The sequence below is a fragment of the Oncorhynchus keta genome, chromosome 19, assembly GCF_023373465.1.
Source record: "Oncorhynchus keta strain PuntledgeMale-10-30-2019 chromosome 19, Oket_V2, whole genome shotgun sequence".
NCBI classification, from domain to species: domain Eukaryota; kingdom Metazoa; phylum Chordata; class Actinopteri; order Salmoniformes; family Salmonidae; genus Oncorhynchus; species Oncorhynchus keta.
This window is the reverse complement of record NC_068439.1, coordinates 8,967,497-8,981,546: the sequence shown is the minus strand read 5'-3', so window position 1 is coordinate 8,981,546 and position 14,050 is coordinate 8,967,497. Positions and strand designations below refer to the sequence as shown.

Genomic DNA, 14,050 nt, shown 5'->3' with positions numbered 1-14,050 from the left:
CCATAAGCACACAGTCAAAACAACGCAGGAGTGGCTTTGGGACAAGTCTCTAAATGTCCTTGAGTGGCCCAGCCAGGGCCCGGACTTCAACCTGATTGAACAGAGAGAGAGACACATGAAAATAGCTGTGCAGCGATGCTCTCCATCCAACCTGACAGAGCTTGAGAGGATCTGTAGAGAAGAATGGGAGAAACTCCCCGAATACAGGTGTGCCAAGCTTGTAGCGTCATACCCAAGAAGACCCAAGGCTGTAATCGCAGCCAAAGGTGTTTCAACAAAGTAATGTGTAAAGCTTATGATTACTTATGTAAATGTGACATTTCAGTTTTTTCTTTTCAATACATTTGCAAAAATTTCTAAAAATGTGTTTTTTGCTTTGTCATTGTGAGGTATTGTGTGTAAATTGAATCAATAAATCAAAGTGCATTCAGAAGGTGCATTCAGAAGGTGCATTCAGAAGGTGCATTCAGAAGGTGTATTCAAATCCATTTTTAGAATAAGGCTGTAATGTAACAAAATGTGGAAAAAGTCACCAGGTTCTGAATTCTTTCCAAAGGCGTTGTGATATGTCTGGGACTGTTTGCCAAAACCAGCTCATTTATCAGTCTCTCGCTGACACAGTAGAACTAAGAGGTTAGAGGAAAAAAAATCATCAAATGGTTCCCATCGTCTCACAGTGATGATAGATTACTTTACGGTTAATTACTGTCAACAACACTGTATGCCAAGGAATGCTCTAAGGACACACACACACACACACACACACACACAGCTTATACAATGTCAGGAATTTAGAATCATTTTAATTTTTTTTAGAATCACAGTTTACTGCAATACCTTATAATTATCATGCATTATTTGAGAAGGAAGCTGTTAGCAGAGCATAGACTGCGTCGTGCATAAGAACAGCCCTTAGCCGTGGTATATTGGCCATATCGCAGTGCTTAATTATCTCACTGTTCGCACTGTCAACATTCTAATAAAATCGATCAGTGTAAAATCAAGTTGCCTCCTCGTTATTTCTCCCACCCCCCAGAAAGACCATCATGTAAAAGTGCTGTGATCCTACTATGTAATCATCATATCCTGCTACACTGATCCCAGACCTGCTCTCTCATTTGTACATAGAGCTTATGGAGAGGGCCGGTGGAGTAAGTAACTGATCTTGACACAGGTCTTGGTAGTAGTGGCTTGTGAACACGTCACGTGGCCTAGTCTAGTCGTTTCCATACTGAATTTGAATCGTGGGAAAGACAAATAAAATGTGATTTGATTTATTTTACTAGTTAAGTCAGTTAGGAACAAATTCTTATTTGTAATGACAGCCGAGGAACAGCGGGTTAACTGCCTGTTCAGGGGCAGAACGACTTGTACCTTGTCAGCTCGGGGATTTGAACTTGCAACCTTCCGGTTACTAGTCCAAGACTCTAACCACTAGGCTACCCTGCCGAAGAGGCAATTGAATTTGACGTTCAGCATCACCACCTCCACTAGCTAATAGGCTTACTAGTGTAACGGATGTGAAATGGCTAGCTAGTTAGCGGTGGTGCGCGCTCTGCAAGGGCCGCGGCTTTTGTGGAGCGATGGGTAACGATGCTTCGAGGGTGACTGTTGATGTGTGCAGAGGGTCCCTGGTTCGCGCCCGGGGATGGACTAAAGTTATACTGTTACACTAGCTAGCAGCGATGCTATTCCCGCCAGTTCAGCATCACCACGTTCACTAGCTAATAGGCTTACTAGCTAGCAGCGATGCTATTCCCGCCAGTTCAGCATCACCACGTCCACTAGCTAATAGGCTTACTAGCTAGCAGCGATGCTATTCCCGCCAGTTCAGCATCACCACGTCCACTAGCTAATAGGCTTACTAGCTAGCAGCGATGCTATTCCCGCCAGTTCAGCATCACCACGTCCACTAGCTAATAGGTTTACTAGCTAGCAGCGATGCTAATCCCACCAGTTCAGCATCACCACGTCCACTAGCTAATAGGTTTACTAGCTAGCAGCAATGCTAATCCCACCAGTTCAACATCACCACGTCCACTAGCTAATAGGTTTACTAGCTAGCAGCGATGCTAATCCCGCCAGTTCCACATCACCACGTCCACTAGCTAATAGGTTTACTAGCTAGCAGCGATGCTAATCCCGCCAGTTCAACATCACCACGTCCACTAGCTAATAGGTTTACTAGCTAGCAGCGATGCTAATCCCGCCAGTTCCACATCACCACGTCCACTAGCTAATAGGTTTACTAGCTAGCAGCGATGCTAATCCCGCCAGTTCAACATCACCACGTCCACTAGCTAATAGGTTTACTAGCTAGCAGCGATGCTATTCCCGCCAGTTCAGCATCACCACGTCCACTAGCTAATAGGCTTACTAGCTAGCAGTGATGCTAATCACACCAGTTCAACATCACCACGTCCACTAGCTAATAGGTTTACTAGCTAGCAGCGATGCTAATCCCGCCAGTTCAACATCACCACGTCCACTAGCTAATAGGTTTACTAGCTAGCAGCGATGCTAATCCCACCAGTTCAACATCACCACGTCCACTAGCTAATAGGTTTACTAGCTAGCAGCGATGCTAATCCCACCAGTTCAACATCACCACGTCCACTAGCTAATAGGCTTACTAGCTAGCAGCGATGCTAATCCCACCAGTTCAACATCACCACGTCCACTAGCTAATAGGCTCACTAGCTAGCAGCGATGCTAATCACACCAGTTCAACATCACCACGTCCACTAGCTAATAGGTTTACTCGCGAGTCCGAGCTGGGGAGGAGAAGGGCAGTGCGTCCACCGACGAAGACGAAGTGCTCTGAGCAGGTGCAATTTGAAGTTCAAGAACAAGCAAACGTAAAACCTGGCTTGTCATGCAGAAATCAATGTCGGGCTGTACAACATGCAAAAAGGTAGGGAGCTTGGGTCTAGAAATGACTGGAGGGATTAAACTAGCAAAAGAGTGGGTGGAAAAGTTACCCAATTGTCATACTTGAGTAAAAGTATAGATACCTTTAATAGAAAGTTACTTTAAGTAAAAGTGAAAGTCACCCAGTAAAATACTACTTGAGTAAAAGTCTAAAAGTATTTGGGTTTTAAATATACTTAAGTATCAAAAGTAAAAGTATAAGTAATTTCAAATCCCTTCTATTAAGCAAAGCAGACAGCACCATGTTCTTGTTTTTAAAATGTACGGATAGCACAGTCGGATAGCCAGAGACACAGTCCAACAGCTGCCTAGGCCCTTTACTCTATTCCATCCTTACTACTGACAAGCCACTGACTTTGAGTAAGGCCAGTGTGTCTATGTACGCGGATGACTCAACACTATACATGTCAGCTACTACAGCGACTGAAATGACTGCAAAGACTTAACAAAGAGGTGCAGTTAGTTTCAGAACGGGTGGCAAGGAATAAGTTAGTCCTAAATATTTCTAAAAACTAAAAGCATTGTATTTGGGACAAATCATTCACTAAACCCTAAACCTCAACTAAGTATTGTAATAAATCATGTGGAAATTGAGCAAGTTGAGGTGTCTAAACTGTCATGGTCAAAACATATTGATACAATAGTAGCTAAGATGGGAGAGAAGTACGTCCATGATAAAGCGCTGCTCTACCTTCTCACAGCACTGTCAACAAGGCAGGTCCTACAGGCCCTAGTTTCTACCTTCTCACAGCACTGTCACCAAGGCAGGCCCTACAGGCCCTAGTTTCTACCTTCTCACAGCACTGTCACCAAGGCAGGCCCTACAGGCCCTAGTTTCTATCTTCTCACAGCACTGTCACCAAGGCAGGCCCTACAGGCCCTAGTTTCTATCTTCTCACAGCACTGTCACCAAGGCAGGCCCTACAGGCCCTAGTTTCTACCTTCTCACAGCACTGTCACCAAGGCAGGCCCTAGTTTCTACCTTCTCACAGCACTGTCACCAAGGCAGGCCCTACAGGCCCTAGTTTCTACCTTCTCACAGCACTGTCACCAAGGCAGGCCCTACAGGCCCTAGTTTCTACCTTCTCACAGCACTGTCACCAAGGCAGGCCCTACAGGCCCTAGTTTCTATCTTCTCACAGCACTGTCACCAAGGCAGGCCCTACAGGCCCTAGTTTCTATCTTCTCACAGCACTGTCACCAAGGCAGGCCCTACAGGCCCTAGTTTCTACCTTCTCACAGCACTGTCACCAAGGCAGGCCCTACAGGCCCAAGTTTTGTCACTGACCACATGTTCAGTCATGTGGCCAGCTGCCACAAAAAAGGACTTTGGTTCAGAACAGGGCAGCACGGCTGGCCCTTGAATGTACACAGAGAGCTAATATTAATAATATGCATGTCAATCTCTCCTGGCTCAAAGTGGAGGAGAGATTGACTTCGTCGCTGCTTGTATTTATGAGAGGTATTGAATGCACCGAGAAGGTGCATTCAGAAAGTGCATTCAGAAAGTGAATTCAGAATTCAGAAGGTGCATTCAGAAGGTGCATTCAGAATTCAGAAGGTGCATTCAGAAGGTGCATTCAGAATTCAGAAGGTGCATTCAGAAGGTGAATTCAGAATTCAGAAGGTGCATTCAGAAGGTGCATTCAGAATTCAGAAGGTGCATTCAGAAGGTGCATTCAGAAGGTGCATTCAGAAGGTAGAGCAGCACATGTTGAATGCACCGAGCTGTCTGTCTAAACTACTGGCACACAGCTCGGACACCCATGCATACCCCACAAGACATGCCACAAGAGGTCTCTTCACAGTCCCCAAATCCAGAACAGACTGTGGATGGCACACAGTACTACATAGAGCCATGACTACATGGAACTCTATTCCACAGTACTACATAGAGCCATGACTACATGGAACTCTATTCCACAGTACTACATAGAGCCATGACTACATGGAACTCTATTCCACAGTACTACATAGAGCCATGACTACATGGAACTCTATTCCACAGTACTACATAGAGCCATGACTACATGGAACTCTATTCCACAGTACTACATAGAGCCATGACTACATGGAACTCTATTCCACAGTACTACATAGAGCCATGACTACATGGAACTCTATTCCACAGTACTACATAGAGCCATGACTACATGGAACTCTATTCCACAGTACTACATAGAGCCATGACTACATGGAACTCTATTCCACAGTACTACATAGAGCCATGACTACATGGAACTCTATTCCACAGTACTACATAGAGCCATGACTACATGGAACTCTATTCCACAGTACTACATAGAGCCATGACTACATGGAACTCTATTCCACATCAAGTAACTCATTCAAGCAGTAAAATTTGATTTAAAATAAACCTTATGGAACAGCGGGGACTGTGAAGCACCACAAACATTGGCACACACACACACACACACACACACACACACACACACACACACACACACACACACACACACACACACACACACACACACACACACACACACACACACACACACACGATAACATACACACACACACACACGATAACACACACACACACACACACACACACACACGATAACATACACACACACACACACACACACACACACACACACACACGATAACATACACACACACACACACGATAACATACACACACACACATGGAGTTTGTACTGCATATATGTGGTAGTGGTGGAGTAGGGGCCTGAGGACACAGTCTGTGAATGTATTGTAATGTTTTTAAAATGGTGTAAACTGCCTTAATTATGCTGGACCCCAGGAGGAGTAGCTGTTACTTTGGCAGCAGCTAATAGAGATTCATAGTAAACACAAATACAAAAAAACACTCAGACAATATTTACAAAAGATGCATTTGTGTTTAGTGTGTCCGCCAGAATCAGAGGCAGTAGGGATGACCAAGTGCTCTCTTGATAAGTGCTTGAATTTGACAATTTTCCTGTCCTGCTAAGCATTCAAAACGTAACGAGTACTTTTGGTTTTCAGGGAAAATGTACGGAGTTAAAAAGTACAATGTTTTCTTTAGGAATTTTAGTAAAGTAAAAGTTGGCAAAAATATAAATAGTAAAGTAAAGTATAGATACAACCAACTAACTACTTAAGTAGTACTTTATATTATTTTTTACAGGGCCGGGTCCTCCTGCAGGTAGAGGAGGGTCGTTAGTGATTGTAGTCACCTGGGATCAGGGTATTTAAACTGTGTCACTAATCACCTCTCTCTCTCTCTCTTCTCTCTCTTACAGAACCAGTTTGTAATCTGAATAATCTGATTCATATTGTCACATCTCAGGAGGACTATCTTCTCATATGTCTTCTCTCTCCTCTCTTCTCTCTCTCTATATTAAGATATCTCTACACTGATGTCTCTCTCTCTCTCTCTCTCTCTCTCTCTCTCTCCTCTCAATTCAATTCAAGGGCTTTATTGGCATGGGAAACATGTGTTAACATTGCCAAAGCAAGTGAGGTAGACAACATACAAAGTGAATATCTCTCTCTCTCTCTCTCTCTCTCTATGAACCTGTTGTTCATCCTCTGCATCAGACGTAGAAAAGTAAAAAGAAGGAAGAGCGCTCTGAAGAAAGGTTTTTGAACACGCCTGAACCCAGGCACATTTGGTGGTAGCTAGCCTTGTAGACAAGGCTAGAGAGGATAGCCAGGTTAACACTTCAAATAAAATATATATATATAAAATAGTCACTAACAGTCAGTCTTCAGAACAGCCTTGGAAGGAGGCTAAACATCACAGAACACAGGCCCGCTCACGGCTTTGAGCAAGAAGTTGACACTCAGGAGATAAATGGACTTGACATGGCGAGAGGCATTGTGGGAGGTTTCGAAAAGTAAGGCAGGACATGTCTCATTTCCTTTACCTTTACAGAACCAGTTTGTAATCTGAATAATTGATTCATATTGTCACATAGGCAGGAGGACAATATATTCTCATATGTGTTCTGCTGTAGCCTACATTGATTTATGTTATTTGAAGATATATTAAGATATTGTGATATCTGCTACACTGATGTTGTGAAAAGTATATGAAATTCATCTCTTGTAAGCCCCATAGCTAAGGATGTGTATATATATTACAGGGGGTTCTCCGATATAGAAGATATTGCTGTACATTGATGTCTAGAAAATTAGGCTGTAAGAAAGTCAAATTTGTGTAACTGCCCCCCCCGATAGCTATGATCAAGTATGTGGGCATACTGCAGTGACGTCTGAAAAGCTTTGAATTAAATAGCAGCTTGGAGAGTGTTGTCCATTTCACCATGTCTACGAGGAGACATTTCACCACCATAGAGAGTATACTACTAGGAGACATTTCACCTCCATAGAGAGTATACTACTAGGAGACATTTCACCACCATAGATAGTATACTACTAGGAGACATTTCACCACCATAGATAGTATACTACTAGGAGACATTTCACCACCATAGATAGTATACTACTAGGAGACATTTCACCACCATAGAGAGTATACTACTAGGAGACATTACACCACCATAGATAATATGGTGGTAACTGAGTTTGGGAAACACTGGACGACACCAATCCATTCATACCTCTACAACCTGTACTCACAGCTCTATCTCTATCTCTCATATATATATATTACATAGTGGTGTTTCTCCAGAACCCCTAGACTAACCTACCATTCATTATATTAGACCAGTGGTTCCCAACCAGGGGCCTAGGACCCCGGGGGTTACTTGGCATGTCCACAAGGGGTTCTTGAGAAGGCTCATGAGACCATAGGCGTACTGGTAAAATGCACGAGAGGGGGTACTTCAGGGGTACTCCGGGCAGAGCTAAATTCAGTTGGTGATACAGTAACCGAAAAAGATTGTGAACCATCTCCTTCCTCTCATCAATAACCTATGAAATCAATAGCCTATTCACACACAATTATTCTTACTGATTTACCAGTATATGGATGTTTAATTTACATGTGTTTGTACGGGCATAGAACTGTCAGGTCATTGACTTGGTTGATCATCGATTGATAGATCCTGTTCCGGATGCTATTATTAATCATATTAGCATCAACACATGTCAACTTACACTTACCACCGGCGGAAACGGATACGGTAAGCGAGCCCAACACGAGCAGCGGCAGTGTCGCCGCAGAGAAGCCTTGTTTCCCCATCCTCCTTCAAGCAATTTTTTACATCCTGCCCGGACAAACGAATATCCCATTTACTCGCGAAAGCCGGACCGACACCTCGGCTTGTAGGTTGCTTAGCATTCACCGCGCTAAGATCCTTTCCTCCCCCGCTCTCCTTTTCCTGTTCTCATTAAAAAAAAATTGGTTACTGGCGGTGTAGCCTGAACTTGGTCGTTGGTTGCTGCAGAAACGCAACACCGGCGGTTTCAGCACCTGGGACAGGTCTGTGCGCTGCTTACGGTGGGGCACGGTCGGCACAGTCACTTGTTAGATGAACACACACCAACAACAAAAAAAGGTCTTATTTGAAACGATTACCTCAGTAACGGGACAATTCCGTTGTCCTAAAATTCGTCACCACTGTTTGCTACCCTGTTTAACAAACGTTAGGCTATAGTATAAACAGTCGTTTAGGTTGTTTTTCTCTTGTTGCTATCTTTACCGAGGTGCGCTGGCTGAGGCTGCGCTGAGAGCCCCAGGGTTGCAGTGCTGCTCCCGTCAGACGGACAAAAACCCACCCCTCTCATCCATATCTCTCTCTCTCTCTGAGAGGGTCGTCCCAGGAGGGAACTGAGATGTAGAGCGCTTCCCGCTCTTCTTAACACCGCGCTCGGTCGTGCCTCTTTCTAATCTTTACCCAGAGATTATTAATAAAACGACACTCAACGTTTTTGTATTCTATTGTAAACGTGTATTATTAGCCCAAATAAGGATGCGAAATGTACATTTGCTTATGGTTTATTTTTTGAATTCCACTCCCACCAGGTTGCCATTGAGTAATCTAAAGTCTACTCAATAAAACAATGACTGGTTTAAAAAACAACCCAATGTTTCTGTTGTTGCTGCTATGTAGTCTGTATGTAACGATTCTCGTCTAATGACGAGTATGAAAGATCGGACCAATATGCAGCGTGGTTCGTGTCCATGTTAATATGTATTTAAACTGAACACAAAATAACAAGAGAACGAACGAAAACAGACACAGAGACAGAAAACAACTAGCCACAAATCATAGTGGGAAAACAGGCTGCCTAAGTATGGTTCTCAATCAGAGACAACGATAAACAGCTGCCTCTGATTGGGAACCATACCAGGCCAAGACATAGAAATACCAAAACATAGAACAAACACATAGAATGCCCACCCCAACTCACACCCTGACCAAACTAAAATAGAGACATAAAAAAAGGAACTAAGGTCAGGACGTGACACTAGTCTACATGGTTGGAATAGACTGCGTCTGTGATAAATGTTTTTTCTTTACTGGAATCAATGAAGTCCGATTCATAATTTGATGTTGATTGGATGTGACGTAAAAGATAAATGTCCTAACTATAATTGGGGAACCTAAACTACCCCAAACAGTCATTATCGTGTCTCAGTTGACTTTATCTCCTGTTATAGCCATGCTTGGACCATCAGGAATCAGGCTGCAGAGGGTACGTGTGTATGTGTGTGTGTATGTGTGTGTGCATACGTGTGCATGTGTGTGTGTGTGCATACGTGTGCATGTGTGTGTGTGCATGTGTGTGTGTGTGTGCATATGTGTGTATGTGCATATGTGTGTATGTGTGTGTGTGTGTGCATACGTGTGCATGTGTGTGTGTGTGTGCATACATGCGCATGTGTGTGTGTGTGCATATGTGTGCATATGTGTGTATGTGTGTGTGCATATGTGTGCATGTGTGTATGTGTGCATATGTGTGTGTGTGCATGTGTGTGTGTGTGTGTGTGCATATGTGTGCATGTGCATGTGTGTGTGTGTGCATATGTGTGTATGTGTGCATATGTGTGCATGTGTGTGCGTGCATACGTGTGCATCTGCCTGCTCTTCTGCATCATCAGTGGTGCTGCATATTCATATCGCAGAGTTTCAGTTTCATTCTGGTACCAATTATTCTGGCCTTCTCCCTCCCTGTATTGGCTTGGATAGCTCAAGAGCTTGCAACTTTTCAATGCTGCTACCCTCAGGCTCAATTTTAAAAGTGTGTCAAATTACTTTCTCATTCATTCATTCATTCACTGATCCTCATATATTACATCAAAGCTTCAAGCGGACTTACTTCAAATTATTTGTACTTATTGCAAATTATTCATGCTTATTTCAAACTAATTATACTTATTTAAAATGATTCATATTTACTTCAAATGATTCATTCTTACCTCAAATGATTCATTCTTACTTCAAATGATTCATGTATTTTTGAGACACTCATTGACTCATGTACTGTAGTTATGAACTGAGTGCACTTAGAGAGTAGAGAGAAATATTGTTTGCACGGTGGACGACCATTTTATAATGGTATCCAGGCTTTGGACAAATTACTTATGGGTAAACAGCATTGGGATTCTGGGAGACGGGAGTGTTGTTGGGCCACACGCACGCACGCACGCACGCACGCACGCACGCACGCACGCACGTACGTACGTGGATAAATACGTGCACATACATACACACATGCATACATACACTGTCCGTCCGTCCGTCCGTCCGTCTGTTTAGATGTGCCAGCGCTACTGCAATGCTTCTATAGAATGGAGTGTTCATTTGTACTACAATGCTTTTATAGAATGGACATTTGTACACAATGCTTCTGTAGAATGGACATTTGTACTACAATGCTCCTGTCCGTACCGCTTCCGTCCGTCTGTTTAGAATGTGCCACAATGCTTTTATAAAATGGAATGTTCTTTGCAATGCTTCTATAGAATGGAGTGTTCATTTGTACTACAATGCTTTTATAAAATGGAATGTTCATTTGTACTACAATCCTTCTATAGAATGGAGTGTTCATTTGTACTACAATGCTTCTATAGAATGGAGAGTTAATCTGGGTAGTCCTGTCCCAGATAAGAAATGGTGATGTGCCAAAAATATTGCAACATCAAATTGTTTTCTAATGTGCTCTTTTGTTCATAAAAAAAAAGCTGACACGTTTTCGATCTCAATCGTTCTTATTTCAAAGCTTGCAAGAACTGGACATGAAAGCAAGAACTGGACATGAAAGCAATAACTGGACATGAAAGCAATAACTGAAAGCAATAACTGGTTGAGGTGGAAATGCTGCTTGGCTTCAGTAAAATGTAATGAAAGAAGTATACATGAAAGCAAGTACCTTGTAGAGTTCTCAGATCAGTATAGAAGTCAACCACAATACAGGAAGTTACTTCACTTTACCTTGTAGAGTTCTCAGATCAGTATAGAAGTCAACCACAATACAGGAAGTTACTTCACTTTACCTTGTAGAGTTCTCAGATCAGTATAGAAGTCAACCACAATACAGGAAGTTACTTCACTTTACCTTGTAGAGTTCTCAGATCAGTATAGAAGTCAACCACAATACAGGAAGTTACTTCACTTTACCTTGTAGAGTTCTCAGATCAGTATAGAAGTCAACCACAATACAGGAAGTTACTTCACTTTACCTTGTAGATTTCTCAGATCAGTATAGAAGTCAACCACAATACAGGAAGTTACTTCACTTTACCTTGTAGAGTTCTCAGATCAGTATAGAAGTCAACCACAATACATGAAGTCACTTCACTTTACCATGCTGAGTTCTCAGATCAGTTAGTCCAACCTCCAAAATCGGAATTGTTAAGCAGTTCTCATGGTGTTGAGTTCAACATTCATTTTCCATCCCCATTATATATATATATGTGTGTGTGTGTGTGTTTTTGTGCGCACAGGTTTTTGTGTGTGATTGTGTGTGTGTGTGTGTGTGTGTGTGCGTGTGCGTGTGCGCGTGCACGTGTGCGTGCGTGCGAGAGAGCATGCGAGCGAGAACGACAGAGAGTTGTGGGTTCAGATAGATGGGGATGAAATAATGGTTCTGGTAGCACAAATTCAAAGTCCATTGGGGTGAAATGATGTACCGCAGAGTCCGTGTGTAATGTACTTTAGAAAATCCCCATCGACTGGAGGAGTCACCATTTACAGTTTTGGTGTAAATGATCCAACCGTTCTCTAGATTGGTGTAAATGATCCAACCGTTCTCTAGATTGGTGTAAATAATCCAACCGTTCTATAGATTGGTGTAAATGATCCAACCGTTCTCTAGATTGGTGTAAATGATCCAACCGTTCTCTAGATTGGTGTAAATGATCCAACCGTTCTCTAGATTGGTGTAAATGATCCAACCGTTCTCTAGGTTGGTGTAAATGATCCAACCGTTCTCTAGATTGGTGTAAATGATCCAACCGTTCTCTAGATTGGTGTAAATAATCCAACCGTTCTCTAGATTGGTGTAAATGATCCAACCGTTCTCTAGATTGGTGTAAATGATCCAACCGTTCTCTAGGTTGGTGTAAATGATCCAACCGTTCTCTAGATTGGTGTAAATAATCCAACCGTTCTCTAGATTGGTGTAAATAATCCAACCGTTCTCTAGATTGGTGTAAATGATCCAACCGTTCTCTAGGTTGGTGTAAATGATCCAACCGTTCTCTAGATTGGTGTAAATAATCCAACCGTTCTCTAGGTTGGTGTAAATGATCCAACCGTTCTCTAGGTTGGTGTAAATGATCCAACCGTTCTCTAGGTTGGTGTAAATAATCCAACCGTTCTCTAGGTTGGTGTAAATGATCCAACCGTTCTCTAGGTTGGTGTAAATGATCCAACCGTTCTCTAGATTGGTGTAAATAATCCAACCGTTCTCTAGATTGGTGTAAATGATCCAACCGTTCTCTAGGTTGGTGTAAATAATCCAACCGTTCTCTAGATTGGTGTAAATGATCCAACCGTTCTCTAGGTTGGTGTAAATAATCCAACCGTTCTCTAGATTGGTGTAAATGTTCCAACCGTTCTCTAGATTGGTGTAAATAATCCAACCGTTCTCTAGATTGGTGTAAATGATCCAACCGTTCTCTAGGTTGGTGTAAATAATCCAACCGTTCTCTAGGTTGGTGTAAATGATCCAACCGTTCTCTAGGTTGGTGTAAATAATCCAACCGTTCTCTAGGTTGGTGTAAATAATCCAACCGTTCTCTAGGTTGGTGTAAATGTTCCAACCGTTCTCTAGATTGGTGTAAATGATCCAACCGTTCTCTAGGTTGGTGTAAATGATCCAACCGTTCTCAGTGGAAATCCACTGAGGTTGAAGGGGTCTCCATTATGTACCAAAGATGGTCAAATAATAATAAACTACATTTATCAATTAAAGCTAACCACCCTTTAACCTAAGTCCTAACCTTAACCCTAACCCCTGGTTAGCCACCTAGCTGGAATTCATAACATATCATACGTATTGCAAGCGGACTCCATTACTATGTAGTCCTATAGTCGTATCCAGTGGGTATAGCCCGAGGTCGCGAGCCTTGTGTCAACACTCGGAAGTACTGTAGAATACACGTGGCTAGGTTTACCGTTAAGCAATTATTAAGAGGCTGAGGAACAAGCAGCTAGTGTCTTGCAATCAATGTCCTGGGCATTAAATGACAGTTAACCTTAGCTCAGGATGAGTGAGGGGGTGAGTGAGAGGATGAGTGAGAGGATGAGTGAGAGGATGAGTGAGGGGGTGAGTGAGGGGGTGAGTGAGGGGGTGAGTGAGGGGGTGAGTGAGAGGATGAGTGAGGGGGTGAGTGAGAGGATGAGTGAGGGGGTGAGTGAGGGGGTGAGTGAGGGGGTGAGTGAGAGGGTGAGTAAGTCTTAACAGCATAGTGTGCAATCACAACAGCAAGATTAGTGACATGATGCCACAAGAAAAGGGGCAACCTGTGAAGATCAAACACCATGATAAATACAACCCATATTTATGTTTATTTATTTTCTATTTGCACATCATTACAATCACTGAACATAGACAATATATAATCAAATCAAATGTATTTATATATCCCTTTGTACATCAGCTGATATCTCAAAGTGCTGTACAGAAACCCAACCTAAAACCCCAAGCAGCAAGCAATGCAGGTGTAGAAGCA

General features: G+C 42.7%; 1 protein-coding gene across 1 annotated transcript in view; it reads right to left on the bottom strand.

Moving 5' to 3' along the window:
• Positions 1 to 8,543, bottom strand: part of LOC118377849 (fibronectin type III domain-containing protein 5-like) — a 35,942-nt gene extending 27,399 nt beyond the window's left edge. Inside the window, exon 1 of the mRNA XM_035764789.2 lies at positions 8,032 to 8,543. Within this exon, the coding sequence (XP_035620682.1) occupies positions 8,032 to 8,110 (79 nt within the window). The 5' untranslated portion in view covers positions 8,111 to 8,543. The remainder of the gene's footprint in view (positions 1 to 8,031) is intronic.
• Between the last annotated feature and the right edge of the window lie 5,507 nt (positions 8,544 to 14,050).